The sequence below is a fragment of the Alosa alosa genome, chromosome 1 (assembly GCF_017589495.1).
Source record: "Alosa alosa isolate M-15738 ecotype Scorff River chromosome 1, AALO_Geno_1.1, whole genome shotgun sequence".
Taxonomy (NCBI): domain Eukaryota; kingdom Metazoa; phylum Chordata; class Actinopteri; order Clupeiformes; family Clupeidae; genus Alosa; species Alosa alosa.
This window is the reverse complement of record NC_063189.1, coordinates 41,447,106-41,462,105: the sequence shown is the minus strand read 5'-3', so window position 1 is coordinate 41,462,105 and position 15,000 is coordinate 41,447,106. Positions and strand designations below refer to the sequence as shown.

The window sequence follows — 15,000 nt, the reverse complement described above, 5'->3', positions numbered from 1 at the left end:
ACACCTATACACACACATAACAAGGATACAAGGATACAAGGATACAAGGATACAAGGAAGTTTATTGTCACATGCATATAGTTACTGGAAGTAAGAAATGCAGTGAAATTATGTCTGGTGTCAGCCTATTTGTGCATTAATGGGGGTAAAAATGCAGTAGAAGAGGGGTTTAGTAGATTAAGTGGCAAGGGCTGCATAAAAAAGGTGGGGGAGGATTGGGATTGGGTGGGGGCACCAACAAGGAGCACCAAGAGCAACAGGGCAAGGAAAAACTCCCTTACCAAGGAAGAAACCTTGGGCAGATCCACCAGCTCAAGGGGCTAACCCAACTGCCAGGGTCTTGGTGTGTGTGTTGGGGGGATGACAGGGGATGGGATAGTGTGCTGTGTATGTGGGGAGAGGGCAGTGTGCAATATGTGTGTTGGAGAAGCTTCCTCATGAGACAATGTGCTGTGTATTGGGGCAGTGTGCTGTAAGTATGTTGGGGATGTGTGTTGGAGAAGCTTCCTGATGAAATAATGTGCTGTGTATGTAGGGGGGCAGGGACTTACTATTGCAAGCAGAGTACTGTATGTAATGTATGTGAGTGATGACAGTGAAGATGTGTGTGTGGGCGGGGGGAGTGGAGCAGTGACTGTGTGTGTGTGTGTGTGTAGTGTGTAGGTGGGTAGGTGGGGCAGTGTGCTGTAAGGTATGTAGAGGGATGTGTGTTGGAGAAGATCCTGAAGACAATGTGCTGTGTGTATGTGGGGGGGCAGTGTGCAGCAAGTATGTAGAGGAGGCTTACTGTAGCAAGCAGTGTGCTGCATGTATGTGAAGTGATGACAGTGATGATGTAAGTGTGTGTGTGTTGGGGGTCAGGGACTTACTATTGCAAGCAGAGTACTGTATGTAATGTATGTAGAGTGATGACAGTGAAGATGTGTGTGTGTGGTGAGTGGAGCAGTGACTGTGTGTGTATGTGTGTAGTGTGTGTGTGTGGGTAGGTGGGGGCAGTGTGCTGTAAGTATGTAGAGGATGTGTGTTGGAGAAGATCCTGAAGACAATGTGCTGTGTATGTGGGGGCAGTGTGCAGCAAGATATGTAGAGGAGTGCTGTATGTATGTGAAAGTGATGACAGTGATGATGTAAGTGTGTGTGTGGGGATGGGGGGTGGGGGGGGGGGGGGGGGGGGGCAGAAAGGCTAGGCAATCAAGGACATGGGTAGATGGAGGAGAAATCAAAAATAATAAATAAAAAAAGCAAAAGTTGGAGAAAGTCAGATATGTGTGTGTGTGTGTGTGTTTTGACGTGTGATGAAATAAGAAAATAAATAAAAGGTCTGTAGCATAGGGAGAGGGATGTAAAAGTGCTAAAAGTCTTGTAGGTGTGTGTGTGTGTGTGTGGGGTCATGAGTGCTGAGGAGTGAATGAGTGCAAAGTCAGTATAGTGTGAGTTCAGAGTTGGGAAAATGTTTGAGAGTGCTGAGGGAGAATGTGTGCAAAGTCAGTATAGTGTGAGTTCAGGAGTTAGGATGGCCTGGGGATAAAAAACTCCTGAGTCTCTCAGTTCTGGCTTTGTGACTACATGGCGTCTTCTTGATTTCAGCGGTAGGAATAATCCATTGTTAGGATGAGAAGAGTCCTTCAGAATCTTTTGGGCTCTTAGGAGTACTCTTCTGGAATAGATATCTTGTAGAGCAGGAGTTGAGTTCTTATAGCACGTTCAGCTGAGCACACTACTCTCTGCAGAGTACTACAATCTCTAACTGTGGAGTTCCCATACCAGGTGATGATGCTACCAGTTAGAACACTCTCAACCGCTGAAGTGTAGAAGGCCTTCATGATGGATGTAGAAACTTTGAATTTCCTTAGCTGTGAAGGAAGTAGAGTTAGTTGTCTGGACTTCTTCAGAACATATTGAGTGTTAACAGTCCATGTTAAGTCTTCAGTAATGTGGACACCAAGGTATTTAAAACTTGTGACTCTCTCTACAGGTTGCCCGCTGATCATTAGTGGGGTGTAACTGTAGTTCTGCTGCTGCCTTCTGTAATCCACTACCATTTCCTTGGTTTTATTGATATTCAGTGTCAAGCTGTTAGATTGACACCACTGTGCCACCTCATCAACCTGATCCAAGTAGAACTGTTCATTGTTGTTACTAATCAGGCCCAAGATCACTGTGTCATCTGCAAACTTGATGATGGAGGTATGACTACTGTTGGCTTTGCAGTCATGTGTGTAGATGTTGTACAGCAGTGGACTCAAAACACAGCCTTGGGGAGCACCAGTGCTGATGGTTAATGAGTCAGATGTCAGACCCCCACTCTAACCACTTGTGAGCGGTTGGTGAGGAAGTCAAATATCCAGTGACACAGGGTGGTGTTCAGTCCTAAGGCCTTCATCTTTGTGACCAAGGTGAGAGGTACTATCGTGTTGAATGCTGAACTAAAGTCAATGAACAGCATCCTCACATAATTCCCATTCCCCTCCTCCAGGTGAGTTAAAGGTGGTGTGCATGAGGGTTTGAGATGGCATCCTCTGTAGACCTGTTGGCTCTGTAAAGCAAATTGGAGGGTCGAAGGAGGCAGGAGGGATGAGCAGATAATGTTTTCACAAGCTTCTCAAAACACTTCATCACTGTAGACGTCAGGGCTACTGGGCGGTAGTCATTCAGACATGATGGACTTTTGTTTTCGGTACTGGAACAACAGACTGCTTGAGGCAAGTAGGAACTGTCTCTTGAGCCAATGATGTGTTAAAGATATAAGTGAACACAGGAGCTAACTGAGCAGCGCAGGGATTTCAAAACCCTGTTAGAAATTCCATCCGGTCCAGTAGCTTTTCTACAATTTACCCTCCCCTAAAGGCATTGCTCACATCGACCTCAGAGACACAGAAAGGTGCATCCTCATTTGCTTCACATGCTGCAGCTAGTCCAATATAGTCTGTGTTTTCATGTCAAAGCGAGCATAAAAGCATTAAGTTCATCAGGGGAGGCTTTACTCACATTCATCATAGGAGGGACTTTCTTTCAAAGCCAGTGATGGTTCGGAGTCCTTTCCACACTCGTGCTGGATCACCCTCCAAGAAATCAGCTTCAACTCTGTCTCTATAGCGCCGCTTGCATCTTTAATTGCACTACGTAAACTATAAGATGCTGCTTTGTAATCCGTCATATCCCTGAAATAAGCCCAGCATTATAAGTCATGGTGCGTGTCTTTAATGCCGTTCTCACTTCTCTATCCACCCATGGTTTCTGGTTAGGGGAAGCTTCGGATCTTACAGTTGGGATGATGGAATCAGTTAGCATATTGATGTAACTCAATGATACTTCCGTAAACTCATTGATGTCAGCAGAGTTCGTCTTGAACATCTCCCAGTCAACGTTGCTAAGGGCGTCCTGTAGCCTGGCTTCCGATTGGTCAGTCCAGCGCTTGACCTCCTTCGTCACTGGGGGGTCCGTCCGACTTCTCTGTTTGTACACAGGCAGTAGGAAAACAGCGGCATGATCTGATTTTCCGAAAGCTGGTAGAGACTTCGCTTTGTAACTGTTCTTGAACTGTGTGTAGCAGTGATCCAGTGTGTTGTCACCACGAGTAGGGAAGTGAATGTGTTGAATAAATTCAGGCATGGACCGGTTCAGATGTACTTGATTGAAATCACCGGCCACAATAAGCGCAGCTTCAGGGTGCGTGTGTTGTTGTCTATTTAACACTTCTTGCAATTCTGAAACCGCAGCATCTGTGTTGGCTTGTGGAGGAATGTAGACAGCGTAACACACACACACACACACACACACACATAGTATACTGGTAGTTTAGCAGTTAATGATGAATTCCATCATTGTTTGACCCTCATATATGACCACACACACTGCAAAATGAGATGTGTATAGTAAGGTGGAGCGGTGGCAGTGTAGTGGTTAAGGAGCGGGGCTAGTGTGCAGCAGCCTGTAACGTTGTTGGTTCAATTACCGGCTTCTACCATTGTGGCCTTGAGCAAGGTACTTAACCCCAAGTTGCTCTGGGGACAATGTAATCCCTCGTAATATAGTTGATAAATGTAAGTCACTTTGGCTAACAGTGTCTGCTAAATGTAATGTACTGTAAAACATGTTGACATAATTACTTTCTTTTCTCTCATTCACAGGAAGCAGACAACAATTCTGTCCCAGCAGTCCAGTGTGAAGCGGTACTACCAGAAGCTCTACCCTGACACTACTGTAAGTTCTTCTGTCAGGAACAGCTGTGTTGTTTTTTTCTCCTAAATGTTTTTATTGACCTTGCTGTGAATTGATGTGAGTTACAGTAATGTGATTATCCCTCTATTGCATAGTGTTGCCTCAGGGTAACATGCTGTTTCTCTCTCAGTTTCTCAAACATAAAAATGTAAACACCAATGAAAAGTGCTTTTCTTAAAAGGGGATTCATTACTATCGATTTTTAATGGTTTCCTCAAGTATTTATTTTGTATATTGATAAAATAGCCATGTTGCCTCAAAGCAACAACATGCAACAGTGGACTGCAGATTCTATATTTTATGCTTGGTTGTAAACATGCCATTGAGATGTCAGGGAATCACCAAATATTATTCTGATTTTCACAATATACCTTGTTTTGGTATATTATTGTCATAAATAACAATATTTTTTAATATTATAATTGATTTAACTATTCCATATAGAAATATTTATGTTGTTTAGGACTGTAGCTTCCAATAGATGTGAGTGTGAGAGTGTGTGTGTGTGTGTGTTTGTGTGTGTGTATTTGTGTGAGTGTGTGTGTGTGTGTATGTATGTGTGTGCGTGTGCGTGTGTGTGTGTGTGTGTGTGTGTGTGTGTGTGTGTGTGTGTGTGTGTGTGTGATCATGTGTGGGCCCAAATTGGTTGTCGCTACTGCTGATTGGATAGTGAATAGTGAGGTCCAATGATATGCCGCACCAGCGCTCCTCACAAGCCCTGGTGGAGCAGTCATACTTGTCAATTTGCTACTTGTAAGTTGTAATAAGGTGTCCATTGCCTTAAACAATGGCAAAAGGATTATGAACGGTACATGCAAGAGAGTGAGGTGGCCAAAGGGAAATGGGGTGAGGGACAGCGCCCATTGTATAGTGGGGCTTACAGTAGACCGCTTGACTTCACTATCCTCACCTGTGCCCGCCTCCTTTTATTTTCCTGCTGTGGTGGTCAAAAAGATGGGAAAACAATTGGCCTACAGGCACAGCACAAGATTGTGTGGTGATGTATGTTGTTGCGGCTCAGGGTGGGTCCTTTCGGTTCCCACCTTTGTACTGCACTCAGCTTACCCCCTGAAAGTCAGGGGGCTGAGCAAGAACCATCTCTGTGTACATATGGCAGTACTTTATAGCAATGATTTGAATGATGACAATCTCTTTTAGAGCCATTGAGTGAATTTAAAGCATAAAAACTGAACTGAAAATGAGTTTGGTAAAACTTAGTTTCCTTTGTTGCGCATTGATGCTTGTAGGTAACAAACCTCCACGAAAATGACCACCGACAGCATCTGGCTTTTTTTGTCAGTGGAAATTATTCTGTATATGTTGTTATTTAATGAGTACTTTCATAAAATGTGATCGATAAAATCAGAAAAATGTGTTTTTTTTAATTAAATCCATTTCTATTTATTACCACTGTTGCATGTTGTTGCTCCAAAGTAACATACTGAAATGTATCTGTTCCAAAAATATTTTTTCACATTTTTTTTTTTTTATTGCTTATTGTGCTTCATTTTAAGTAAAAAAGTAACAGTAACAGACCAGAGAAAATCTCTCTTTCAGAAAGAGGAGGAGATAGACCCAACCTCTGAGAGCTCCTGAACTCAGTAGATGTAGCCATGCTGGCAATGAACAAAAACCTTTACTCATCATGCAGACAGCAATTACTGACTCACTTCCTGTGGTCTTAAATCAGCCAGGGGGATTACATCTATGTGCCTGAATTAAAATGAATGCTATGTAAGTCTGGTTTGTCTTGCTGCTTTTATTTTCCACATAGTCATGTATGTATTCATTTAAGAAATGGTATTTCATACTATGTTTCTTTTATCTGTAACCTCCTGTAGAGAAAACAAACATAATGTCCCCCTTTGAAATAAATTCTCAGTGATGTAATGCAATAATAAATCTAGCCACTTGATGGCAGTATGCACACTATTATAATGAGCAGGTATTTCTTTTGGATCAGGGGCTGCAGTTGTGCAGCAGTTTTCAACTTTATCTGTTGCAGGTGTAGGCCTGTAGGCTGAAGGAGGCAAAGCCCACTGCAGAGTGGTGCCAGTGGAGGATCTCTCAATTCTCCTGAAAAGAAACATCAGTAAAGCTGAAGAGATCGCAGCCATATTGAATCAGTTGCTTTAGCCTGAAGTAGCAGTCCGCTCTGTGAAATAAAGCCAGACAGTTTGCAGCCGCGCCCATGAGTTACCTCCGGAGTGTATCAGGTATGTGTTTTGGGGAGCTGCAATTGTTTCTATTCTATCTGTCAGGGAGCTGTATTCAGCCAAACGACATGTTTCATTAACAAACCGCCTTTGACCTCAGAGCTATGGCTGAGGTGTGGTTTCCGAGGTGGCTAAGATGTCTGTCGATGGAGTCTGTAAACAAGAATTATCTCAAAGACACATTCTGGTGAGATGTCAGATTATAGCCAAGGCGCACACCCCCAGCCAAAAAGCACAAGGCCACACAGACCATGTAAGGAGATTTGGCTGGAACATTTTTGCTTCAGTTGGCTCACTGGCTACTCGACGTGATACTGCACAAAATATTTCGGCGAGATGCTTATCCTGCCGACGGGGCTGCGGTTGCATACATAAGTAAGTTAATGACTGAGAAGAAAGCTCATGTAAAATTAATTATGGGAATGAGAGGACTTGGTTTTATGGTATTAGTCATCCTTGAAATGGGTCCGTGTTTTCTTTATGCTAGAATTTAGATCATCCAGATTAGAGTCGCTGCTGCAGACGACGCTTAAATGTGTTATCAGTTCACATTCAACATGATGCAAGTTTGTCTCGCTCTTAATCCCTTTTACCCCAATGACCCGTGGGGCTTGTGTACTTTCCAACCAGCGATCCCTGGCCAGGGATGTCAAAGCATGATTTCTTGCACATGTCCAGATAGCCGTCTGAGTAGCAGCTCTGGCTCAGATGTGGCCCAGATTAGGGCCAGACAACAGTCGGTCCTGATACCAGACTGCGCCTGGTCAGACTGGCACGACTGTAATAACTTCATTAAGGCATGAGCCAGATAGCCACTAATGCAGCGCTGATTTGTCATGGTTCAGTTCCCGGATCAGCAGCCATCTGGGAGAGTGTATTGAGTTTGGACTTGTAAGAACCTCTGAGAAGAGAAAAATCAAGTGATTGCCTGTCTGCATGCTGCCCACATTTCTTTGAGAAGATGAGTCAGAAGAACTCATTGGACAGAACCCAATAGACGGGCAGTGATTGACAGATATCACTGCACTGGCCTGTCAGAAAATACTGATACAGGCAACAAGAGTTGGCTTTCTTCAGAAGATTGATGGCTGTGTTAACAGATATATCTGATATAATCCATTTGAAATGTGTTTTAAAAACATCAAATGCTTTTTTGCTTCTCTTGGCATGGTTCTGTCAACTTGGAAAGATCCTCCTAAAAAACAACAGCAAAAAAAACCTAGACAGCCGTGACTAGATTTGAGATATGAGATAACGTTCCGATCAAGGCACTCCACCTTCTTGTTTGAATTTCATGGATTAGGGTCAGTGTCCAAGGGAAAATACTGATCACTTCATCATGGCCAATGAGTGATGAAGGCTGGTGGACCAGTATGTTGGCCTTTTATGTGGCCGGCGGCGTTTCAAAGAACCTCCTCGTAGAGGAACACCAAGGCAGCACAATGAAGAGAGACATCTCTCAGATGTATTGACTTAGCTGCTCCACGACATTACAGCTATAAATGACAAATGATTTAATATCTAATCTAGACGAGGCGATGTTGACACAGAAAGGATTGGGAGATGGAAATGAATGGTGAGATAGAGCGGCACATCCCTGATCCCTGAATAGATTTGAGGAATAAACAGACCGGAGCCTTCAGATAGGGAAATATTGAGACATAAATCCTCCTAAAGTAATACATGATTGCTTCCTGAGATTGAAGAAAGGTGGGAGGAGAGCGGTAATGAGAAACACAGACCTAAAATAGCCGGAAATTCAATTTAAAGTTGCATAACTGTGAACCTAAAAGAGAAGCTGCAATTTCCTCCTTTTTTTACATTTACATAATTAGGCCTATTACCAAATGTTTTGTAGGGATAAAAATACATAACTATAACAGATTCAAATATGAGCTACAAAGCAAAGCTGGCTACCAGGGTTGAGCAAAATTACAGAATTGAATTGAAACTAGCTCTTAAATTCCAATTCAATTCTTGAATTTCACTTGCATTTCAATTGAGTTAGCAAACAGGAAGCAGAATTGCAATTTGAATTTTGCACAACCCTGCTGACTACATAGCAAGTGCAGAGGATGTGCCTTTGGAACTACATGATGAAGGGAAAGGGGCTCTGTGATTTCTCTGTCTTTCAAGTTTGCCATATTCCGAAAATGTCTCCTGTATATCTCGCTGCTTTTGCTCCTTCTGATCAGCTGTTTGTTTTGTTTTTATATCTCCTGGTGGTGGGGGGCACATAAAAACACCACATCCGCCTTCCCCATTTCTGCCTGGAACCATTTGCACTGGTGTGGCTGGCTCCATTTCTGTGACTACCCTTGTTGGCAGAAAAATTGGGGAGCCACATCGACCCCCCCACCTGTCTATCTAAAAAGGACAGGCATGCCGTGATAAAGGCTAGTGTGTTCTACACCTTGTGGCCTTTGCTGTGAATGCTGCAAACATTCTCCACCATTTTAGTCAACATTTCCACACTGTGTGTGTTTAGGCTACATGACACTACCGACAAAGCAAGTGTTGAATATACAGTAACCAGAGGTATAAGGTAACCAGACACTCTTTGAAACTGAGATGTTGCTTGTTTTGTACATCTTGGTCTCATTGTTTTCTCACAAATCCAGTGTTTCAATGCTGGGGACTAATTGGACACAAACCACAGGGCGAAGGAGTCCCATGTCTGTTATGTGATTAAAACAATGGGTTTACTGTGTGCTGGCTCATGTTTGAGACACCCTGGCTTTTTTGTGTTTGGTAAGCTCAGCGGAAGGTTTTAAAGACTGCATGCCATGACAAGATCTTTATCCCAAGACATTCTTGATCTCTTATTTAGGTCCATTAGGTATTCCTGCTGAACTACACCACATGTGTATATGTGGTTGGTCATTATTTCTGCTGTGGCAGCGCTGGTTCTTCTGAACATGCCTCTGACTGTGGGGAAAGGTGAGAAATGCACACACAGAGACAGAGAGAGAGAGAGAGAGAGAGAGAGAGAGAGAGAGAGAGAGAGAGAGAGAGAGAGAGAGAGAGAGAGAAGAGAGAGAGAGAGAGAGAGAGAGAGAGAGAGAGAGAGAGAGAGAGAGACAGAGAGAGAGGAGAGAGAGACAGAGAGAGAGAGAGAGAGAGAGAGAGAGAGAGGAGAGAGAGACAGAGAGAGAGAGAGAGAGAGAGAGAGAGAGAGAGAGAGAGAGAGAGAGGAGAGAGAGAGAGAGAGAGAGAGAGAGAGAGAGAGAGAGAGAGAGAGACAGAGAGAGACAGAGAGAGAGAGAGAGACTGTCCTCTCATGCAGGGAAAGACCCACATGAAATGAAATGAGTTCCACACAGAGATCTTGAAAATCTTAATGACGTATATAATTGACACAAGGTATCAGGAACATACAACAGCAACTGACACATAATTTTCAATTTTTTTTTCTTCTCCAACCTCATTTCCTTGCACTGTTGTGGCTATGAAAACAAACCAATGTTTCATTTATCATTTTTTTCCTCATTAAAACGACAAAACAGAAGACAAAGAAAAAATATATATATCAGAATGGTTTCTCAAAAGAAAAACAAAACAAATTCGGCACATTTCATAAATGCCTGCCACATTCAACATTAGACAGAGGTGGGGGGGAGGGGTCAGGGGGCTTACTGGGCCCCTGGTCTCCGACTGCTCTTTAGTTTTGTCTCCGAGTGGAGCGGTTCTCGCCATCCATCAACCCCTGTACTGTCCGCATACATAAATCGGGAGTCCCGATCGATGGATCTTTCTGCAGGGTGCTTCTCAAGTATTGATCCCCTATCCTGTGATGCTGTTATGCAGCCGACGCCAGCCCGTGGACAGGGAGGCCACATGCGTCATGAAAAGTGCAGCAATTGAAATGAACTTTAGGATCGGGGCTGGGGTTAGGGTGGGGGTGCTGGGGGGTGAAATAGGACAAAGGGACAGAGGTTGTGCAAATTGTCAGCCAATGACAGTGAGATGTGACAGACAAAGAGAGGGACAGCCATTGGTATGAAACGTAACAAGTTACATCTTGTTTGTGTTTTTTGTTAGTTTGTTTGTTTGTTTGTTTTTTATTTTCCCATACGTAATTTGCCTTGGAATGTCGCAATGGGGAAATACTGCAAGAAGCTGACACAGTCAGCTCACACCAGGGACCCCAGCACTAGGTCATTAGAGTTCCCTCTTTCAAACGCATCCCAAGCGCACGCTGACCGGAGGGGGTCAGATCTCGCCAGCACTGCGTCAAGGCGGAGATCAGCAGGGGGCACTTTCTGTACCCATGGGCTAGGTGGCTGTGCTGTGCCACGATACAAAAGCCCACATGCTCAGTGGCAGTGCCCGAAGGGAAGGGCATCACACACGCACACACTTACACACACACACACACACACACGCGTCACACACTGTGTGCCATCTGTTAACGCACCTGCCAGGAGGACGGGCTGCACTCAACCCAGCAGCCCCATGATGGGCTCCGGCGCGGTCTGACGCAGTCATGTCTAGGCTTCCCCGCGCTTCCAAGCACCTCTTGTGTTAGTCATATTTCTGCCACTTTCGACATCAAAGTCTACAGCGACTCAAGAACAAGCACAGTCATACTCTGCCATACATTTCTACACATGTGCAGCAAAAACGATCTATTGCACACATGCACTCAGACACACACACATATATAAGCACAAGCACACACACACACACACACAAACACTCTTGCTATCATCCACAAAATCCCCATCCACAAAAGGGATAGATCTCACAAAGCCTTAGTACCCATCAGGATTAAAACACACACACATATCCCTTTCCCATCCTGTCTTGCATCTGTTCCACTGACAGACTCTCTGCAACAAACTAGTACAAAAACATTCTCACATTGCAGTATAGTTTTTCAAACATTGTGGCGTGCATGCCTGTGAATTATCAGGGAGACCAAGTTTGCATTTTGGCATCACACAGGAGAATGTTACAAAGAATGGGAAGCAAAACAAAAAAAGAGAAAGAGAGAGAGAGAGAGCGAGCGAGCGAGCGAGAAAGAGAGAAATACAGATTTCATTTTGTCATCACATATTTATAATCCCTAATTTATCTAACTCAAAAAAGCAAATCAGAAGCATTTACACATTGTTTTTTTCTTGTTGTTGTGAGAAGTGGTTCTACAGTGCAGTGCGTTCTCCTGCCTCCACTGGGGGGTTCGCTGAGCTGGGACAGTGTTCCTGTTCTGTGTGTTCCATTTGCGGTTCTGTCCTGGCCTACTGATGGTCTTTGAACTGGCCTACAGAGCTCTCAACACTTGGGTCCCCAGCTCCCTCAGCTGCACAAACCTAGAGCTTCTGGACGAGACAAACTCTCTCTCTCACACACACACACATACACACGCACACACACATACACGCATGTGTGCATGCACAAACACATACATATATGCACACTGACACACAAACACACACACACACACGAACGCGTCGCTCTCAGCCTTGAGAAAACAAACCAATCTTGAGAGAACGGCACACATTTTAAGCTTTTCAGCTTGTCAGATGGTGCGAGCGTGTTTTACACACGAGACAACCACATCCGTTCTTCAAGCCTGTTCTTCTATCTGCTCACTGATAGCGCTGAGCTAAAATTTAGGTTTTCAATCCAAAATGTCCCCAAAATTCAGGACTGCACTCTTCAGGATTCACACACATTCTCCAAAGTGTGTATCATTTGGATGTACTCTGACTGCCCACATCAAGTGGACCTGAAGATACCGACAAGGAAAATGTGCTTACAGTCCAAAGTTGTCTGCTTTAAGAAGCCCGAGTGGACTGATGAGTCAAATTATAATGGTCAATTTGGGCCTACTCAGAAGACTAGATTTTCTGGGTGAATTTTAAGGGCCTGCGCTCTTACAATCACAATTTTAAAGGAATAGGAAAAAAAGGCTTTGGATGTAGAACTCTGCTGTTCTCCCTTTTTAAAAACTAATAAATAAACAATCTTAAAGCCTGTATTACTGAGGAGCAAAAAAACCCCACACAAAAATGAAAATTTGGCTCAGCACTACAAAGAAGCTCTCCCATGGTGTGGTTACTTGGTTTAAGTATACAGAGATCTATTTCTAAAGGTTTTGATGAACATTTCTAAGTACAGATTTGTTGTTTTTTTTTTCCCCCTCAAGGAACCCAAACACCAGAAACAAAAAGACCACCAAAAAGACCAGCTCTAGTCGTGCCATATTTAGAAAAAAAAAGAAGACGAAGAAAGAACAAAAAAAGAAATCCTAACGATATTCCTTTCTGTTCTTGATCGGGGACAAAAAGGAGTCCATTCATTTTGTTACCTTTTTTGTTTGTTTTCAATGTATTTTTTGGCAAAGTAACTAACCCAGCCCTTTCCTCCCTCCCCCTCATTCATCCTCCCTTTCCCCCCCAACCTCAGTCCCCCCATTGGTGGAGATGTCTGCCAATTATCGCCTAAGCAGCAGCGTGACCAATGAGAGCAGGCAGGTGAGTGCGACGCAAGGCAGGTTGAGGGTGGCTGCGCCCCGCACGCGTTCATCGAACGGGGCCGCTTCTTTGGGCTGGACTGTCTTGGTCATGGGGATCTCAGGGATGGGGACACACGACTCGTCACTACACACCCCGCTGCCTGAGCCACTCATGTCATCACCTGCGGACACACACACACACACACACACACACACACACACACACACACATTAGACTTAAACCACATCATTTCACTGTATCACTGACTCACAAATGACAGTTTTTAAACAAAGTTGATGATTCATATTTTGCACAGCACTGCTGTCTGCACACATTCACACTTAGACACACACACACACTCTCACACACACACACACACACACACACACACACACACACACACACACACACAAGCCGCACTAGTCAAGTGTCAAAAGCTTTGGATAAACACGAGAGACTGCATTACTGCAGATGTTAATGACAGCTCCCTAATGCATTCAGTGACCTCTGGTCTGTGAATAGCATCACAAATTAGGCTAAACATCATCTTTTTTCCATTATTATCTCGCCTCTCATTCGCTGTCATTTAATCCCAGCTTACGCTAAAAATAGCACTTAACCAGACTCATGGCACCTCCCTTTGAATAAAGGTATGCACTTCATACAGATGGAGTCTAATGAGTCTCTATGCTGATGACAACTGGTAGGCAGCTGACATTCTATGAAGTAGTCACTGGCAAGTCCACATTATTGTGGGTGCGTCTCTGTATGTGTGCATGTGTGTGTGTGTGTGTGTGTGTGTGTGTGTGTGTGTGTGTGTGTGTGTGTGTGTGTGTGTGTGTGTGTGTGTGTGTGTGTGTCTGTGTCTCTGTGTGTGTGTATGTGTGTGTGTGTGTGTGTGTGTGTGTGTATGCATGTGTGTGTGTGTGTGTGTGTGTGTGTGTGTGTGTGTGTGTGTGTGTGTGTGTGTGTGTGTGTGTGTATGTGTGTGTGTGTGTGTGTGTGTGTGTGTGTGTGTGTGTGTGTGTGAAATGACTGTGAGACTGGTAGGAGAAGACTCACTGGTGTCCTGGAAGTCGACGTCGTTGCCATTGAGGGCGTTCTTCAGGCGGTTGGTCATGATCTTCAGCTGCATGATCTGCTGGCGAATGGTCATGTCTGGCTTGGTGATGTCAATCTCCACCTCAGGGTTATTAATCTGGCTGGCCAGGCCATCACCCATCATCTCTGGCAGGTACCTACCACACACACACACACACACACACACACACACACACACACACACACACACACAGACATGTATTTGAGTGATGTACAGATGTATCACCAGCAGGAAGTATTCAACCAACAGTCATGGAGACACAGCATTTCCTGTGGTGCTCCCACCACTATTGCTTTTAAAACACTTCCCACTAACAAGTTGCTTTTACTGTAAAACACTCCCCACTAACACGTTGCTTTTAAAGCACACCCCACTAACACGTTTCTTTTAAAACACTTCCCAGTAACACGTTGCTTTTAAAGCACACCCCACTAACACGTTTCTTTTAAAACACTTCCCAGTAACACGTTGCTTTTTGCCACATGAAGTGTGGCAGCCTTGTTTACCAGCCTGGCACTGCCTGCCTCTGGCTCTCCCACTCTGTTGCCTCGGCGCTTACGCAACGCACATGGTGCAACAAGCTGAGTTTGTATCCTCTCATACCAGGCCTTTCTAATTGGACACACAGAACTGATATAAAAACCATGGTTTCTGTCTGCATTAGGTGGCTCCTGTTTTTTTAGCTTTGGGTGTGCTGAGGAAATCCAGATGGATTTTGGTTCAAATCTGAACTCTAAATATTTTCCAGCTGATGTAGGCTTGGGAATCTGATTGTTTTTGCCCGTTGACAATCATTACCGCCCACAAGCGAAATGTTCTTTATTTTGACTAGTTTAATAAACAAGAGAAACAATAAGTAATTCTTTGTTTACTTTTATACTGAGTTCCCAGGGGACATCGCAAACCTCGAAGCATCCAAGAGCAATTTAACCAGAGGTTTGTATTTCAAACTCCTCCAAAAAAAAGCAAAAGCTGTCCTTTTGATTTGCACACAAGGTCA

General features: G+C 44.1%; 2 protein-coding genes across 3 annotated transcripts in view; one reads left to right on the top strand and one right to left on the bottom strand.

The window, feature by feature from the left end:
* The window catches only part of LOC125306981 (protein FAM227A-like), a 13,886-nt gene extending 7,683 nt beyond the window's left edge, over positions 1 to 6,203 (top strand). For both annotated transcript variants that reach the window (XM_048262775.1, XM_048262693.1), the window contains exons 16-17: positions 4,131 to 4,203; positions 5,779 to 6,203. In XM_048262775.1, coding sequence (XP_048118732.1) covers positions 4,131 to 4,203; positions 5,779 to 5,817 — 112 coding nt within the window. In that variant the 3' untranslated portion in view covers positions 5,818 to 6,203. The remainder of the gene's footprint in view (positions 1 to 4,130; positions 4,204 to 5,778) is intronic.
* A 3,560-nt stretch (positions 6,204 to 9,763) lies between these two features.
* The window catches only part of LOC125300813 (glypican-1-like), a 78,006-nt gene continuing 72,769 nt past the window's right edge, over positions 9,764 to 15,000 (bottom strand). Inside the window, exons 9-10 of the mRNA XM_048252946.1 lie at positions 13,961 to 14,136; positions 9,764 to 13,079 (exon numbers count right to left, since the gene is read on the bottom strand). Of these exons, the coding sequence (XP_048108903.1) occupies positions 12,877 to 13,079; positions 13,961 to 14,136 (379 nt within the window). The 3' untranslated portion in view covers positions 9,764 to 12,876. The remainder of the gene's footprint in view (positions 13,080 to 13,960; positions 14,137 to 15,000) is intronic.